This window comes from Gekko japonicus, unplaced genomic scaffold (genome assembly GCF_001447785.1).
Source record: "Gekko japonicus isolate JY-2015 unplaced genomic scaffold, Gekko_japonicus_V1.1 scaffold536, whole genome shotgun sequence".
In the NCBI taxonomy this organism is placed as follows: domain Eukaryota; kingdom Metazoa; phylum Chordata; class Lepidosauria; order Squamata; family Gekkonidae; genus Gekko; species Gekko japonicus.
This window is the reverse complement of record NW_015176467.1, coordinates 801,431-815,500: the sequence shown is the minus strand read 5'-3', so window position 1 is coordinate 815,500 and position 14,070 is coordinate 801,431. Positions and strand designations below refer to the sequence as shown.

Below are 14,070 nucleotides of genomic sequence, written 5' to 3'. Positions count from 1 at the left end.
CACATGGCCTGCATCATTTATTTTTTTACTAATCATTCCTTACATCTGATATGTTCATCTCACAACCCTAATCTGGTCTTCAGTCTGTCCTATGTGCTTTAATTTTGAAATGAAAATAAAATGACATGCTCTAATACAAATGAATAATTTACACTTCATTTTATACCATAGTCTTATGATATAAAATATGAACATATAACAGTAAGGTGTACAAGTACAGCTTATATAATGATCATTAAAAATAACTGTCTAAAGTATACAATAGTAATTTTGAGAAAAGAAAGCTTGTATCCTACCTGGACCAAGCAGCGAGGACCGGGATGACTGGGCACTTGACTGGTGCAGTGGCTGAGGTTCAGCCAGGTTTGCGTTGATAATCGTGGTGCTAGTGGTGGTGGCTGTGGTACTGCTCTGTATTACAGGATTGTTTCTATCCCACATATTTACAGTCTTGTTGTTATTGTAATTTGGGTCACCCCAAGCTGAGGTACCATCATCAATCTCCATCTTGCGCCGAATGGATGGTGGAGAGGGCTCTTCCCACCCAGTTGCTTCACTACTGTCCTTCTGTTTGGTTGGCACTGGCCCACCAACCCATCCTGATCCAGTCTGTTTAACAGAAGCCGCTCCTCCCCAATTACTCCCATTGTTGTCCTGGGATTTAGAAGCCCAGTTCTGTTGGGGAGCAGGTTTCAAAGATTCTCCCCAGTTTGTACCAGTATTAGCCTTGCTGTTTGTGCCATTTCCCCATCCACTGGTCCCAGAACGTGTAGTATCATTCCAACCAGACCCTGATCTATTGTCAGTATCCCATCCAGACCCATTTTTTTTCCCATCTCCCAAGTGTCCAGGGACAGATGAGGAATCAACCCATTCTCCACCCCCTGAAGTCCAGCCTGGATTTGATTTTTGTCCATCTCCCCAATTTTGAGATTTGGGTTTCTGAGGTTCACTCCAAGTTGGTGACTTGTCCTCCTGATTTGTGGTCCCACTCCAAGTGTGGCCACTTTTGGCAGCAGCAGCAGCATTATTGACAGCAGTAGAACCTGCTGGCTCTCCCCATCCCCCAGGGCCATTTGGCGCTTTGTTATTGTTGTCGCCCCAACCTGTATTAGTTGTAACTGTTGCAGGTGGAGAGCTGACCCACCCAGATACTGAAGAGGTATTTGTACTGTTCATGATGGACGCATCATTCTTGCCCCCCAAATTTGAAGGCTGAGTAGCTGTACAACCCCAAGCCTCAGTTCCGTTGTCATTCTTTCGTTCAGATCTTGGAGATTCTTCAAATTCCCAGGCAGTGTTTTGTTTTACAGGAGTCTGTCCCCACCCAGTGTTGGACAGAACTCTTGGGTCAAGGTCATTCCTTGGCAACTGGACTTGCCCTTGGTCTACCATACCCTTCTCTCTTCTTCGACTCTCTCCAGCTCCCTCCCTCCCAGTACTGCCTTCATTTTGACTTCCATTGCTATCATTACTTCCTTCACTACCTGTATTGCCAGATGCTGCAGCTTTGGCCCAAGAGTTTATTTGTTCATTGCCCTGCTGCATGGCAGGATTCTGGCTGGTAACAGTAGAGCTATCCCACCCTGTTGATCCTTTCCCATTGATGTCATTATTGGAATGCTGGTTTGGGGGCTTGCTCCATTCACCATTAACACTGTTACTGGTACTGCGGCTTGGGTGACCCCAAGCACCAGAATGCATATTACCAACACCACTGTTGCCACTGCCCCTGCCCCATGCTAAGACTCCAGAACCAGCAGGAGGACCTGAATCCCAAGCACTTGTTCCATTTCCTTCCTTTTGCACAGCACTGCTGGATCCATTTTGTTTAGCACTTAATGCTGAGTTCACAGTGTCTCCATTCCCCTGACTGAACCCAGAATTGCTGTTTCCTGTGGCAGGATTTCCTGGGGATATTCCCCATACTGAATTGCCCATTCCTTCACCACTTCCCCCACTGACTTGAGAAACTGATGTCCCATTAGCACCAGGAAGGCTTTGCAGGTGGGGCGGGATGATGGCCCCCATGCCAACAGCCATGCCCCAGTTTGGCAGTCCATTTGTCTGCATTGCATTGATAGGGTTTGGTGAAGAATTCATGGGGTTAGCGTTATTTGGTCCATCAGTGTTAAGGTTCTGAGGTTGTACGCTGAAAGACACATTCTGAGAAGTGGACGTTTGTGGTTCTGTGCTCTCTTGCGGCAGCAAGTTTCCCCAAGCACCTAAGGTGCCCACTGGGTTCCCATTCTGGTTGCCCATGTTCTGACCTATGGCACTGACTGGACTGCAAATACCAGAAGGGTTGCCTGTTCCCACAGTTCCTTCATGTCCAAGTACAGGCCAAGCAGCTGGATTGGCATTGGGATTAAGGTTAAGATTAATGCCAGCATTTGAGTTGGAAGCACCCCAGCAGTTTTGACTTCTACCATCTCCCATCATGTTGTCCATCTTTCCATCCCCACCACTGGCTGAGCAATGAGCTAAGCCAGAGTTGGAACCTGTGGCAACACCCCACACTCTGGCTGCATTTCCGTTTCCATTTGCTCCACCAGCTCCAAGGGCACTCTGGATAGAAGTGCTTTGGATGAGTGCTCCATTGGCGCCATTATTGCCATTAGGTTTCTTTGTATGTCCAGTGAAGTTGCCTTGGGCACTCCCTGTAGCCATGCTACTGTTCTCTGAGCCACAGTTGGAGGCAGAGTCAGTGTCTGTAGTACATTCTGAGGCAGACTCAGTCTCAGTTCCTGTAATGGAAGGCCACGCTTCCTTGTCAGTCCTGTCTATTATCACTTTATCCCAGCTGCAATTGGCTTCACTTCGGAAAGTGGGCTGCTGTCCCCAGTGAGTATTCTCATAATGGTCTCCCAATCCGCTGTGACCAAGGTCTGAAAAATTAAACATGATGTAAATTAGTCTGCTGTTGACCCAAAGACATCAGTCGCACTCTTGGCTTGATTGTTATGCTTACATTCTTTAAAGCACGCCCTCCTTTTCCAGCCTCATTTATGGATGTGATGCTGGGGGGGAAATCTAGCCCATACTGAGCCCTTGACTTATGAGCTACACAAATGCCACTGAAATTATGAATTTAAAATTATAATAGTTTTCAGAACTTAGAATTTAGTTATGTTTCATATATCACCAATATTACAGTCTCACGCAGTGACCTCCACCTTCTCCCCTACATTCATGATTTCCCCCCCATGTATTTTTTAGATTAAACCAATAGGATTGATTCTGGAAGTGACACAGTAGAGTGTAATATATGCTCAAACATTTCCCCATATGCAACAGAAATTTTAAACCAAATTCTAAATCAGTTTTCTTTCAGAACAGACCAAAAGCACAACTATATCTGTTGAAATAGCACTAAATTATAATTTTGAACACATGATTCTACAAAACTTTTCTGCTAATGACTGGGCTTTCCTCCAGTGCAAGAGGTATTTCCACTGGTACAAGGCTCCTTAAGGCCGAAGGAAGATGTTGCCATTAGCAGAAAAGTTCTGAAAGTTCCAATCCAGTATATTTTAAATTAACCTATTCTATTCTGAACACAGGAGAGCAGGCTGGGACTCATCTGTGCCTTGCTACACTCAGAAACAGAAACAAAAAAGTTTCATTGACAGGACTGCCTTCCAAAATTAGACACAGTATCCAAACACCAAGTAATTTTTTGTTACAAGTATTTCTACTGTAAATGAAACTTTGAGAAGATGCTAGTACTTGCTGCTTACAAACTATCCCTTCAGCACAGAAGGTGAAGCTAATACACCCTGCTATGGCAAGGGAGCAAGTTGTCCTGCACCAGATCCTATCCACTATTTCACCATAGAGCAGAGACAGGATTAGGCTGTTAACTAGAAACTATAGGATGCAGTAGAAAGAACCACTGGGAGACAGCTTCAGGACTGAGGCCTGTCATCTGCCAGAAGTGTTCATGAAAACTAAAACATGTTATTGTAAAAAGGGGGGGGACTAGACAGGTTCTAACAAAGATGATTACTAATGTTTTGTTCTATAAAAGCAATAGCCATTAAATAAAACAATGTAAGCTACTTTGGGTCCCCACTGGGGAGACAGGAAGAATATAAATGAAGTAAATAAATATATAAAGGCAAGTCCAACTGTAGGTTTCTGTAACCTGAGCTCTGATATTGTGATAAAATGTCTGGATTCTAAATAGGAAAAACAATAGAGTCCGTTCCCCAAATAAGAAGTTATCAATAACTTGATTGAATATTTCAACAAACCCCCAAAGTTGTTATCACAATCAATGTTTTGAATGGTCAACTAACATGCTGAAGGTATAGTCTTATTATGAAATAAAGTGTGGACATTTGCTTCAATCAGTGATATGCAGGATGGGTTAAGCCTGCCAGGATATGTGTAACATTAACAGACACTGCTTGATTCCATCTGCACTTACATGCTGAGGTCAAAACAAATGTGATAACTTTCGCATTTGCAAGCATCCTGGCAGGCAACTTTTTCCACAGTATTTGTTTCTTTCATATCACTAGCTGGAATAATTATTTGTGAGTTAAAAATTCTGTTTACATGATCTACTGTAAGTTTGCTCCAACAAGAACACTGACTACATAAATGCTTAAGGCTGTCAGACTATGCCACAAAGGAATATGCAAATATGGAAGAGTTAAGAGAGAACACTTAAAATACAGCTGCTTTATTTACAGACAAAATCCAAAATTAGATAACACGAGTGGAAAAGGTTATTGCTCTTTTTAAATTTTCTTCACTACAGTATGAAACCAAGTATGTTCCCTCTGCTGTAGGAACATTTAATGCATTCAGAAAAACAGCTGATCGGCATTAAAAAACAGCATTCTTAATTATTAGTGAGCACTCAGTAAAATAGGAATACTCCAAAACCAAACAGCAGTAGAGAAAGATAAATAAACTTCATTTTTCTGCCCTGCGTAATATATCTTTAGCAAGCAGCTCCTTCTCTGAGGACGCCATTTTATCAAACCTGAAAGGCAGCCAAAAGCTTAGGACGCTGTGCTGCTGCTGTTGATGTCTCTGAAACATTATGTAATAAACTGATTTAACAGAAGCATATACTATTTGTCCTCTTTTTCCTCGCTGGCTGCTCTAACGGAGCCAACAAGTAATGAAATACCTGAGGAAAGGTGTCGCCCAACCATCCTAGGAGACGCTACATTGTGTGCAGAGCTGTCTCCCCTCCTGCATCTAGGTTCGCTTAGGCTCTCGGCTTCAATATGTCGGCTGTTTACAGAGTGAGCCTCATCATGTAGAGCTGCCAAGAAAATCGCTCAGTGCAAGTGTGCACCCAGAAAACCTGCAAGCTCACTCGGGCCTTAGCTGTGCCGGCTTTGGAAATGCCCTTTCCACACAGGGAGACTCCTCCACCCTCCTGCCCCCACCTCCAGCAGCACACAGCCCCCTTAACTCTGGATAAGGTATCAACACACAAAGATTTTAAAGCTTTGATTATCTAATTGCAGCTGACACTAAACCGATCTTCCTTCCTCTTTAAATTCTTTCAACTGTCACAAAACATTTTCACTTTGAGACGTAGCCACATGCTAATCATGGTGGCTGCTTTTCTTCGGGTTTTTGAAAGTCAGCCAAAAGAACAGCCACACATTGCCGATTGGCCGCATGCAAATAAATTCCTGCCTCCTTCATGTCTCCGTCCTTCTCTTCCCATCTCTGAACAGAAGTGCTGTAACTTGGCATACCAGTACTAAATACAATAAAAGGAACAAACCTTATATGGAAGGTGGCAAGCAACCAGGTACTTAATTATTTCTATACTGAGAAAGCTGAAAATATAAGACCCTTTAAAAACACAGCCCCTGTTTATGAGCATGCAGAACTGTTACCCATGCAGACAGCAGAGTTTTCACTTCCTGGTAGAGAAGGAACTTTAACTGCAGGTTAAAATGCATTTTTAGACTCCCTTGGTATTCTGAACACAACTTGTAATTTTTTAGTATAAAGTTGTGAATTATAGAGCCACAACCATATCAAGGCACTATGAAACTTTTCAAATGCACTATCAACAGAGTTACTGGTATTTATCACTAAGAATATATTTGTCATATCACTTTGCTGCTGATTTATACCTGAAACTACTAGTGGAAAGATTTCTGTCATTCTAGAACATGGTTGCCATATATTCTATTCCCCCCAAAGACGCTACCCTGCACTGTTAACAGTACAGGATGACAGACAAAAAATTAAGTTGTACAGCTCTTCCCATTACTTCATCATGATGATGAGAAAAACAAGGCCTAAACAACAACACTGACCTGTTGTGACCCACCCTGAGCCCGCTAGCAGGGGAGGGTGGGATTTATTTATTTATTTATTATTTATTTGTAGTATTTTTATCCCGCCCTTCCCACAAGCAGGCTCAGGGCAGCTTACATTACTTGGCACAATGTACCAAGTACATATAAAACAATTAAAACCATTTAAAACAATCAGACCAATTCACAATTTACAATTTAAAGTGCTCACAGTGTTATTAACTCAAGATGGCGTACCATACAGTGTGGCATCCACATACCCAGCTCAGCGGTCTCCCAACATATCAAGTTGATATGGCTCACTTTCAGCTACAGCCAGCCCAACACCCTGGATGTTAATAATGAACGTTGATGGTAGTGGTGGGCGGCTCCTAATTGAAGGCCTGGTGGAAGAGCTCCATCTTGCAGGCCCTGCAGAATTGCAGAAGATCCCGCAAGGCCCTGATCTCCTCCGGAAGCTCATTCCACAAGTAAGGAGCCGCCACAGAAAAGGCTCTGGCCCTGTTGACAGTGAGCCTGGCCTCCTTGGGCCTGGGATAACTAGTCGATGTTGCAACACCGACCGTAGTGCTCTCTGGGATATGTATGGGGAAAGGCGGTCCCTCAGGTATGTCGGACCCTGGCCATATAGGGCTTTAAAGGTAAGTACCAGCACCTTGAAGCGAATCCGGTACACTATTGGTAGCCAGTGCAGTGCCTTCAGCACAGGCCGGATGTGCTCCCATCTAGGGATACACATCAGCAGCCTGGCAGCAGCATTCTGCACTAGCTGCAGCCTCCGGGTTTGGGCCAAGGGCAGCCCAATGTAGAGAGCATTGCAGTAGTCTAATCTTGAGGTGACCATCACATGGATCACTGTGGCCAGGTTGTCGCGATCGAGGTAGGGGGCCAACTGCCGAACCAGCTGAAGATGGTAGAAGGCCGACTTAGCAGTGGCTGCAACCTGGGCCTCCATCATCAAGGAGGGATCCAGGAGCACTCCCAGGCTCCTAACCCCCGGTGCCAGCACCAATGGAGCCCCATCAAAAGCCAGGAGCGGGAGCCCCAAACCCGAATTGCCCCCAACTCAGGCACAGGACCTCCGTCTTTGCCGGATTTAGCTTCAGCCAACTCTGCCTGAGCCAACCAGCCACGGTGTGCAATGCCCGGTCCAGATCTTCTAGTCTGGAGCCCAACTGGCTGCCCAACATCAGATAGAGCTGAGTATCATCAGCGTACTGATGACAGCCCAGACCATACCTCCGGGCTATCTGAGCAAGGGGGCGTATATAGATGTTAAAAAGCATCGGGGACAGCACCGCCCCCTGAGGCACTCCGCACTCAAGTGGGTGCCTCCAGGACTGCTGTTCCCCTAGCACCACCCTCTGTCCCCGGCCTCGGAGAAAGGAAGCAAGCCACTGCAAGGCAAGACCCTGTATCTCTACATCGGCAAGGCGGCAGGTCAGCAGCTGGTGGTCGACCGTGTCAAACGCAGCTGAGAGGTCTAACAGCAACAGCACTGCCGAGCTGCCTTGATCCAGGTGTCTCCGGAGGTCGTCAGTAAGGACGACCAGTGCTGTCTCCTTCCTGTATCCTGGGTGAAAGCCGGACTGGGAAGGATCTAATGCAGAAGTGTCATCCAGGAAGCTCTGCAACTGTATCGCCGCCGCCCTCTCAAGTAGGGCAAATTGGAAACCGGCCAATAGTTAGCCAATTCAGCCGGATCCAAGGATGGTTTTTTCAAGAGAGGGCAGACCATCGCATCCTTGAGTGCCCCCGGGCACTGTCCCTCCCTGAGGGACTTGTTGATAATCTCCCTTAGGGCACTTTGAAACCCCTCGTGGCCAGCTTTAATCAGCCAGGAAGGGCATGGATCAAGGTTGCATGTGGTTGGGCGTACAGTCATGAGCAATCTGTCGACTTCCTCCAGACTGAGTGGGCTGAAAGAATCCAAAGCCGGAGTCGAAAGCGTGCAAGGACCCTCAAGTTCACTCACTGCCTCAACTGTGGTGGGGAGGTCGCGGCGGAGCGCCAAGACTTTGTCCACAAAATAGCTCACAAAAGCCTCACAGCCAATGTCCAATTCCCTAACATTTGGTCTGCCCTGTGGCAGAACTGTAATAGCCCAAATCGTTCTAAATAATTGAACTGGGCGTGAGCTGGCAGACACAATCGTAGCCGCACAGAACTCCTTATTAGCGACCTTGATTGCCATCTTGTAGGATCTCATAAATATCCTATAAGATGCTCTTGTTTCTTTGTCTCGAGCACAGCGCCACCATCTCTCTAACTGTCTGAGTTCTCGCTTTATAAGCCGCAACTCCTGGGTAAACCAGGGAGCAAGCCTAGTGCAAGGGCGCAGAGGGCACCGGGGAGCGATCTCGTTGATGGCTGCAGAGTCGGCTCTTCTAGTCCTCTACAAGCTCATCAGCCGCCAGGGGGCATCAGATCCCATAGAGTCATTTGGAACCACGCAGGGTCCATTTGGCTCTGCGGGCAAGCTAAAATACGCTCGCTGCCTAAACAAAGATGGGGTGGAACATTCAACTGGGCCCTCAGAGCATGGTGGTGCAACCATGGAACTGCCAAAGCAGTAATCTGTCCACTGTTACCCCAGCTGTGAAGATCAAATCAAGCGTGTGCCCAGCCTGGTGAGTGGGGATTGTTACAAGTTGGGAGAGTCCCAGCGCCACCATGGATGACACCAGGTCCACCACATGAGTGGAAGTCACGTCATCGGCATGGACGTTGAAATCACCCAAGACAATTAGCCTAGGGTGTTCCAGCGCCCAGCCTGAAACGGCCTCCACCAGGGCCGGTAGGCTATCAGCCGATGTGTTAGGTGGTCGGTACACCAGCCAAATCGCCACACTCTCCGCAGCCCCCCACACCAGGCCGACACACTCAAGGCCAGTGATCTCCAACGACGGGAGCGCCCTGAAGGAGTAAGCCTCCTGAATGAGCATAGCCACTCCTTCCCCCCACCCCCTGGTGTAGGACTGAGAACCAGGGAGGGGTAAGCTGGGAGAGAGCCACAGTCTCCCCATCCCACACCCAGGTCTTGGTCACACAAGCCAGGTCTACCGGCTGTTCTGAAAAGAAGTCCCGAAGGACCATAGTTGTGTTATTTATAGATCTGGCATTGCACAGTACCAATGTTGGAGGAGGGTTATCCATCCTAGCCCCACTGCTGACAACCCTTGGGATGGGACACAGGCTGGAAGGGTGCCGAGCATGCTTATTTCTCCGCAGCCTTCCCGTTACTTCCTGCCTGGACCCACCGCTGTACTTTCCCTTCCCCAGGAGCACCGGAATCTGTTGCCCGGGCATATAAAAAATTTTTAATTTACATTTAAAAAATAATAATAATAAATCAACATTATGTGGGTAAAAATTAAAAACAGAGACCCACCTAGAAAAAAAAGGATACATTTCAATGGAGTTTTGAATGGGATTCCACATCACTCCTTGTACTACCAGGCAATGTTCCCTCTAAGCTGTGGAGTCCTGTGAGCAAAAATTCTACTTTGTGAGCTACCAGCATTAAAGTTGTGAGCAGGTGATTTGGCTTATGCATGAATTAGTTTGCTCTGGAGCCCTCTTTCCTGAGCTGAGACAAAAATGTGTGAGCCAGCTCACACTAACTCAGCTTAGAGGGAACACTGCTACCAGGTCAAATGCCATTTAGTAAGGTAGCATCATCAGACCATGCACAGAATAGAACAAAGTCTGAGTCCAGTGGCACCTTTAAGACCAACAAAATTTAATTCTAGGTATAAGCTTCCATGTGCTTGTGCACTTATCCAGATACACAGAATACTAGGAATTTTGGCAAACTAGGAGGATTTTAGGCATGCAGAACTATATTACTTTGTAAATTAAATGGGAAAATGCTAAACAGCCACCTGATGAGAACTCAACATACTTTAGGAATGCTGAGGCCATTTAAGCATTAGGTAGAGGGTGTTGGAGAGAAAAAATATATGAGGAAATTATTATTAACTTCATTTATAGCTGCCTTTGTCACAGACACACAAGGTAGGTTATGAGATAGGATAAAAATAATCCAATCAGACAGCAAAGATCTATTTTAATACCGTGCAGTGGGGCTAGGACTAAAGAACTAGAAAACAGTGTAAGCAAGTGAAAAAAAGACTAAAACGACAAAATGGTTAATGTAGGCTAAAACAAGACCATGAAACTAATTTGATATAACATATTGAAGAAAATGTTACTAAGGTAGAAGACATTGAATTGCAGTAAACTGTGTGTGTGTGTGTGATATGTACAGTAAGCACTGTAAAATGCTATAATACTAATCCCTTAAAGGAGCAATCTTCTGAGTCAATCCATTATACTATAGTTCTAATCCCTTTGTAAGAATGCCCTCCTGAACATTTTTTGCAGATTCTGAGAAATACTAGAAGCAAAAGGGCCTTTCCTGAAGCTTCAGGAAGGCCATTCCACAATGTGGGAGCTCCCATAGAGAATATGCATGTGAATAGGTAGCTACCAATTTTACCTGTTTGTAGGGTGGCAGCTTCATCAGGCTTTGGTCCGATGAGCACAACTGTCAAGGCAGAACATAGCAGGAGAAATGGTCCTGCAGGGATGTGGATCCAATGCCATTAGGGGTTTTGTAAGTGATTACTAGAACCTTTGAACTGAACCCAGTAACCGATCAGTAACCAAAAAGCATATACAGAACGGGAGTTATATGCACATTCCTCTTAGCACCCAACAACAGCTGAGCTGCTGTACTAACTGGAGTTTCTCAGTTGTCTTTAAGGGCAGACCCATCTAGAGTGCATTACAATAATCTAGTCTCTAGGTCAAGGGTGTCAAAGATAAGGCCCAGGGGGCTGGAACCAGCCTGACCAGGGCTCTCATCCAGCCTGTGAACAACTGGTGCAAGAAGAAGAGATTGGATTTATACCCCGCCCTTCACTACCCAAAGGTGTCTCAGAGCGGCTTACAAACTCCTTTCCCTTCCCCTCCCCACAACTGACACCCTGTGAGGTAGGTGGGGCTGAGAGAGCTCTGACAGAAACTGTTCTTTTTCAAGAACAGCTGTGCCAGAACTATGGCTTGCCCAAGGTCATCCCACAGCTGCAAGTGGGGAATCAACCCCGGTTCTCCCAGATTAGAGTCGGCACACTTAACCACTACACCAAACTGGCTCTCAAGGGAAGGAACACGAGGGGTGAGGGAGCAGAGCCACTCTGATTGTGGCTTCAGCATGGCAGAACAACCTTGTCTGCAGTAGCCAAGCAGAACACCTTTGCTTCAGTGGCAACCTCACCGGTAAGTTGGGAACTACCGCAGCTGCATTCATGCCAGCTCGGGGTTCCAAGATAAGATTGTATACCTCTCTGCTTGGTCTGCAGCTCCAGCTATGCTGTCCCAGATGACCACAGGGATCAGTATTTGTACATGAGGCAGTACAGACAATCTTCTGCTGGGGCCTACTCATGGCCGCCACCATATTTGCTGGTGGCCGCTGCCGTATTCACAACCCCCCATGTGGCAATCGTACTTTGGCCGATTGGAGTGATGTTCATTGGCATTTTCTTCCACACATCGGGGGCCTCCCTCCCCCATGAACCATGTGGTGGCCTTCAGCTGTAGGTGGCTGCCGGCTCTTCAGAGGGCAGTGCCAGTGATCTCTCATTATACTGGTCGCTGGGTGGCCTTCAGCCTGGGGTAGTGCGGTTTGCCAACCATCTTTGGCTTGAACTCCCAGCATCACCCCACCATGGATTGTCTGATGGCCTTGGATGGAGGTGGCCACAGCTGCATGGGTGTCTCCAGTTTACTGGCCTTTGCTTGGCCTGGGTGCCACCATGCATGTGGCCTCAGACATGGGCTACTGCCCCCTCTTCTGCAGACGAGAGGGAGTTAGTTCAACTTGCCTTCCCAGTCTCCTTCCATGGTGGTTCGGGGGGGGGGGGGCTTGCAACACCCAGCCCTTTCATGTTTTTACCCTGGGGCCCGGGCTCACAGTACTAGTGGTGAGACTGGGCTGGGGAAGGGGTTTGTCCCACTCCAGGCAGTGCAAGATCAACTGCCCAGTACTGCACCACTGACTCTTCAGTCCATCCATGTGGGTTTTCCTCTGCACCCACTCCCAGCCCATGGGGCCTTCCAGTAAGGACACACCAACTTGGAGCTTTCCAGCTGCTGTTCTTTTAAGTTTATATCTCTATTACCTGGCATTACGTTTTGTGGAACACGTGGCCAGGCCCAACAAAGTTACATTTATGTCAGATCTGGCCTTCATAACAAATAAGTTTGACACCTCTGCTCCAGGTAACCATAGTATGGATCCACACGGCCAGGTCAGCTGAATGACTGCTTAGTCTCAACCAGGGCCATGGTCTTTTCCACCCTGGCCTCTGCCTGGTGGAACATGCTCCTGGCTTGAGATCAGGGCCCTGTGAGACTTACTACACCACCTTTGGTTGAGGTGGTGGACATACAATCATCTGGCCTCCCTTGCTGAAAACTGCCCTTTTACATGTAAAGAGATATTACTATTGCTTCCATTCTGACTTTTTGTTTTGTCATCTACTTAGCACTGCTGGAACCTTATAAATTAATGCATTATTTTGCCATCTTTTACATCGGAGACTGAAGGCAGGCAAATGTCCCCATCTTCAAGAAGGGAAAAAAGGAGGATCTGGGTAATTACCGACCCATCAGCTTGACATCTATACCTGGGAAGGTTTTAAAACAACTAATCAGACAGACAGTCCCTGAGCATTTAGAAAGGACAACAGTGAATACTAAGAGCCAGCATGGTTTCTCAAGAACAAGTCATATCAGACTAACCTTATCTCTTTTTTGGAGAAAGTCACTACCTTGCCGGGTCAGTGGAATGCTATACACATATATCTTGATTTCAGTAAGACTTTTGATAAGGTTCCACATAATATCCTTGTTGACAAATTGGCAGGGCTCTAGTCGGGGGGGAGCTCTCAGGTACGGAGCTCCGGAAGAGAACCTCTAGGGGGCGGGGCGGTCACGTGGTGAAGCCCCGCCCCCTTCTTTACCCCGCCCTCTGCTTCGATCCTCATTCCGTTTGGGAATGAGGATGAAGCAGGAGGGTAAGTAGCTGGGCCTTCTGACACACTTCCGGTGATGTCAGGGGGTGTGGCCTTCTGTCACTTCCGGTGATGTCAGGGGGCGTGGCTTATGCAAATAAGTTATGCTAATGAGTTATGCTAATGAGCTCCGGCAGCTCTTTTTCTACAACAAGACCCCTGCAAATTGGTAAAATGTGGTTTGGATCCTATTACTGTTAGGTAGATCTATAACTGGTTGACAGATTGCACCTAAAGAGTGCCTGTTAATGTTTCCTCATCCTCTTGGAGAGGAGTGACAAGTGGGCTGCCTCAAGTATCTGTCCTGGGACATGTTTTGTTCAACATCTTTATCAATTATTTGGATGAAGGGATAGAGGGAATGCTTATTAAATTTGCAGATGAAACTAAATTGGGAGGGGTAGCAAATATGGTAGAAGAAGGAGTCAGGATACAGGATGATCCTGACAGGCTGGAAAACTGGGCTAAAACAAAATGAATTTGAATGGGGATAAATGTAAAGTTCTGCATTTAGGTAGGAAAAAATTCAATGCATAATTATAGGATGGGGGAGACTTTCTTGGCAGTAGTATGTGCAAAAAGGATCTAGGGGTCTTAGTAGACCATACACTGAGCATGAGTCAGCAGCAATGTTCCCTCTAAGTTGTGGAGTCTTCTGAGCAAAAATTCTACTTTGTGAGCTATGG

At 46.5% G+C, this 14,070-nt stretch overlaps 1 protein-coding gene across 5 annotated transcripts in view; it reads right to left on the bottom strand.

Annotated features, from left to right (window-relative positions):
- Positions 1 to 14,070, bottom strand: part of TNRC6C (trinucleotide repeat containing 6C) — a 285,172-nt gene that overhangs the window by 143,973 nt on the left and 127,129 nt on the right. For 4 of the 5 annotated variants that reach the window (XM_015427099.1, XM_015427101.1, XM_015427100.1 and 1 more), the window contains one exon: positions 297 to 2,888. In XM_015427099.1, coding sequence (XP_015282585.1) covers positions 297 to 2,888 — 2,592 coding nt within the window. Of the gene's footprint in view, positions 1 to 296; positions 2,889 to 5,146; positions 5,207 to 14,070 lie in introns of those variants that run through there. The other variant, XM_015427102.1, reaches the window with a different exon arrangement.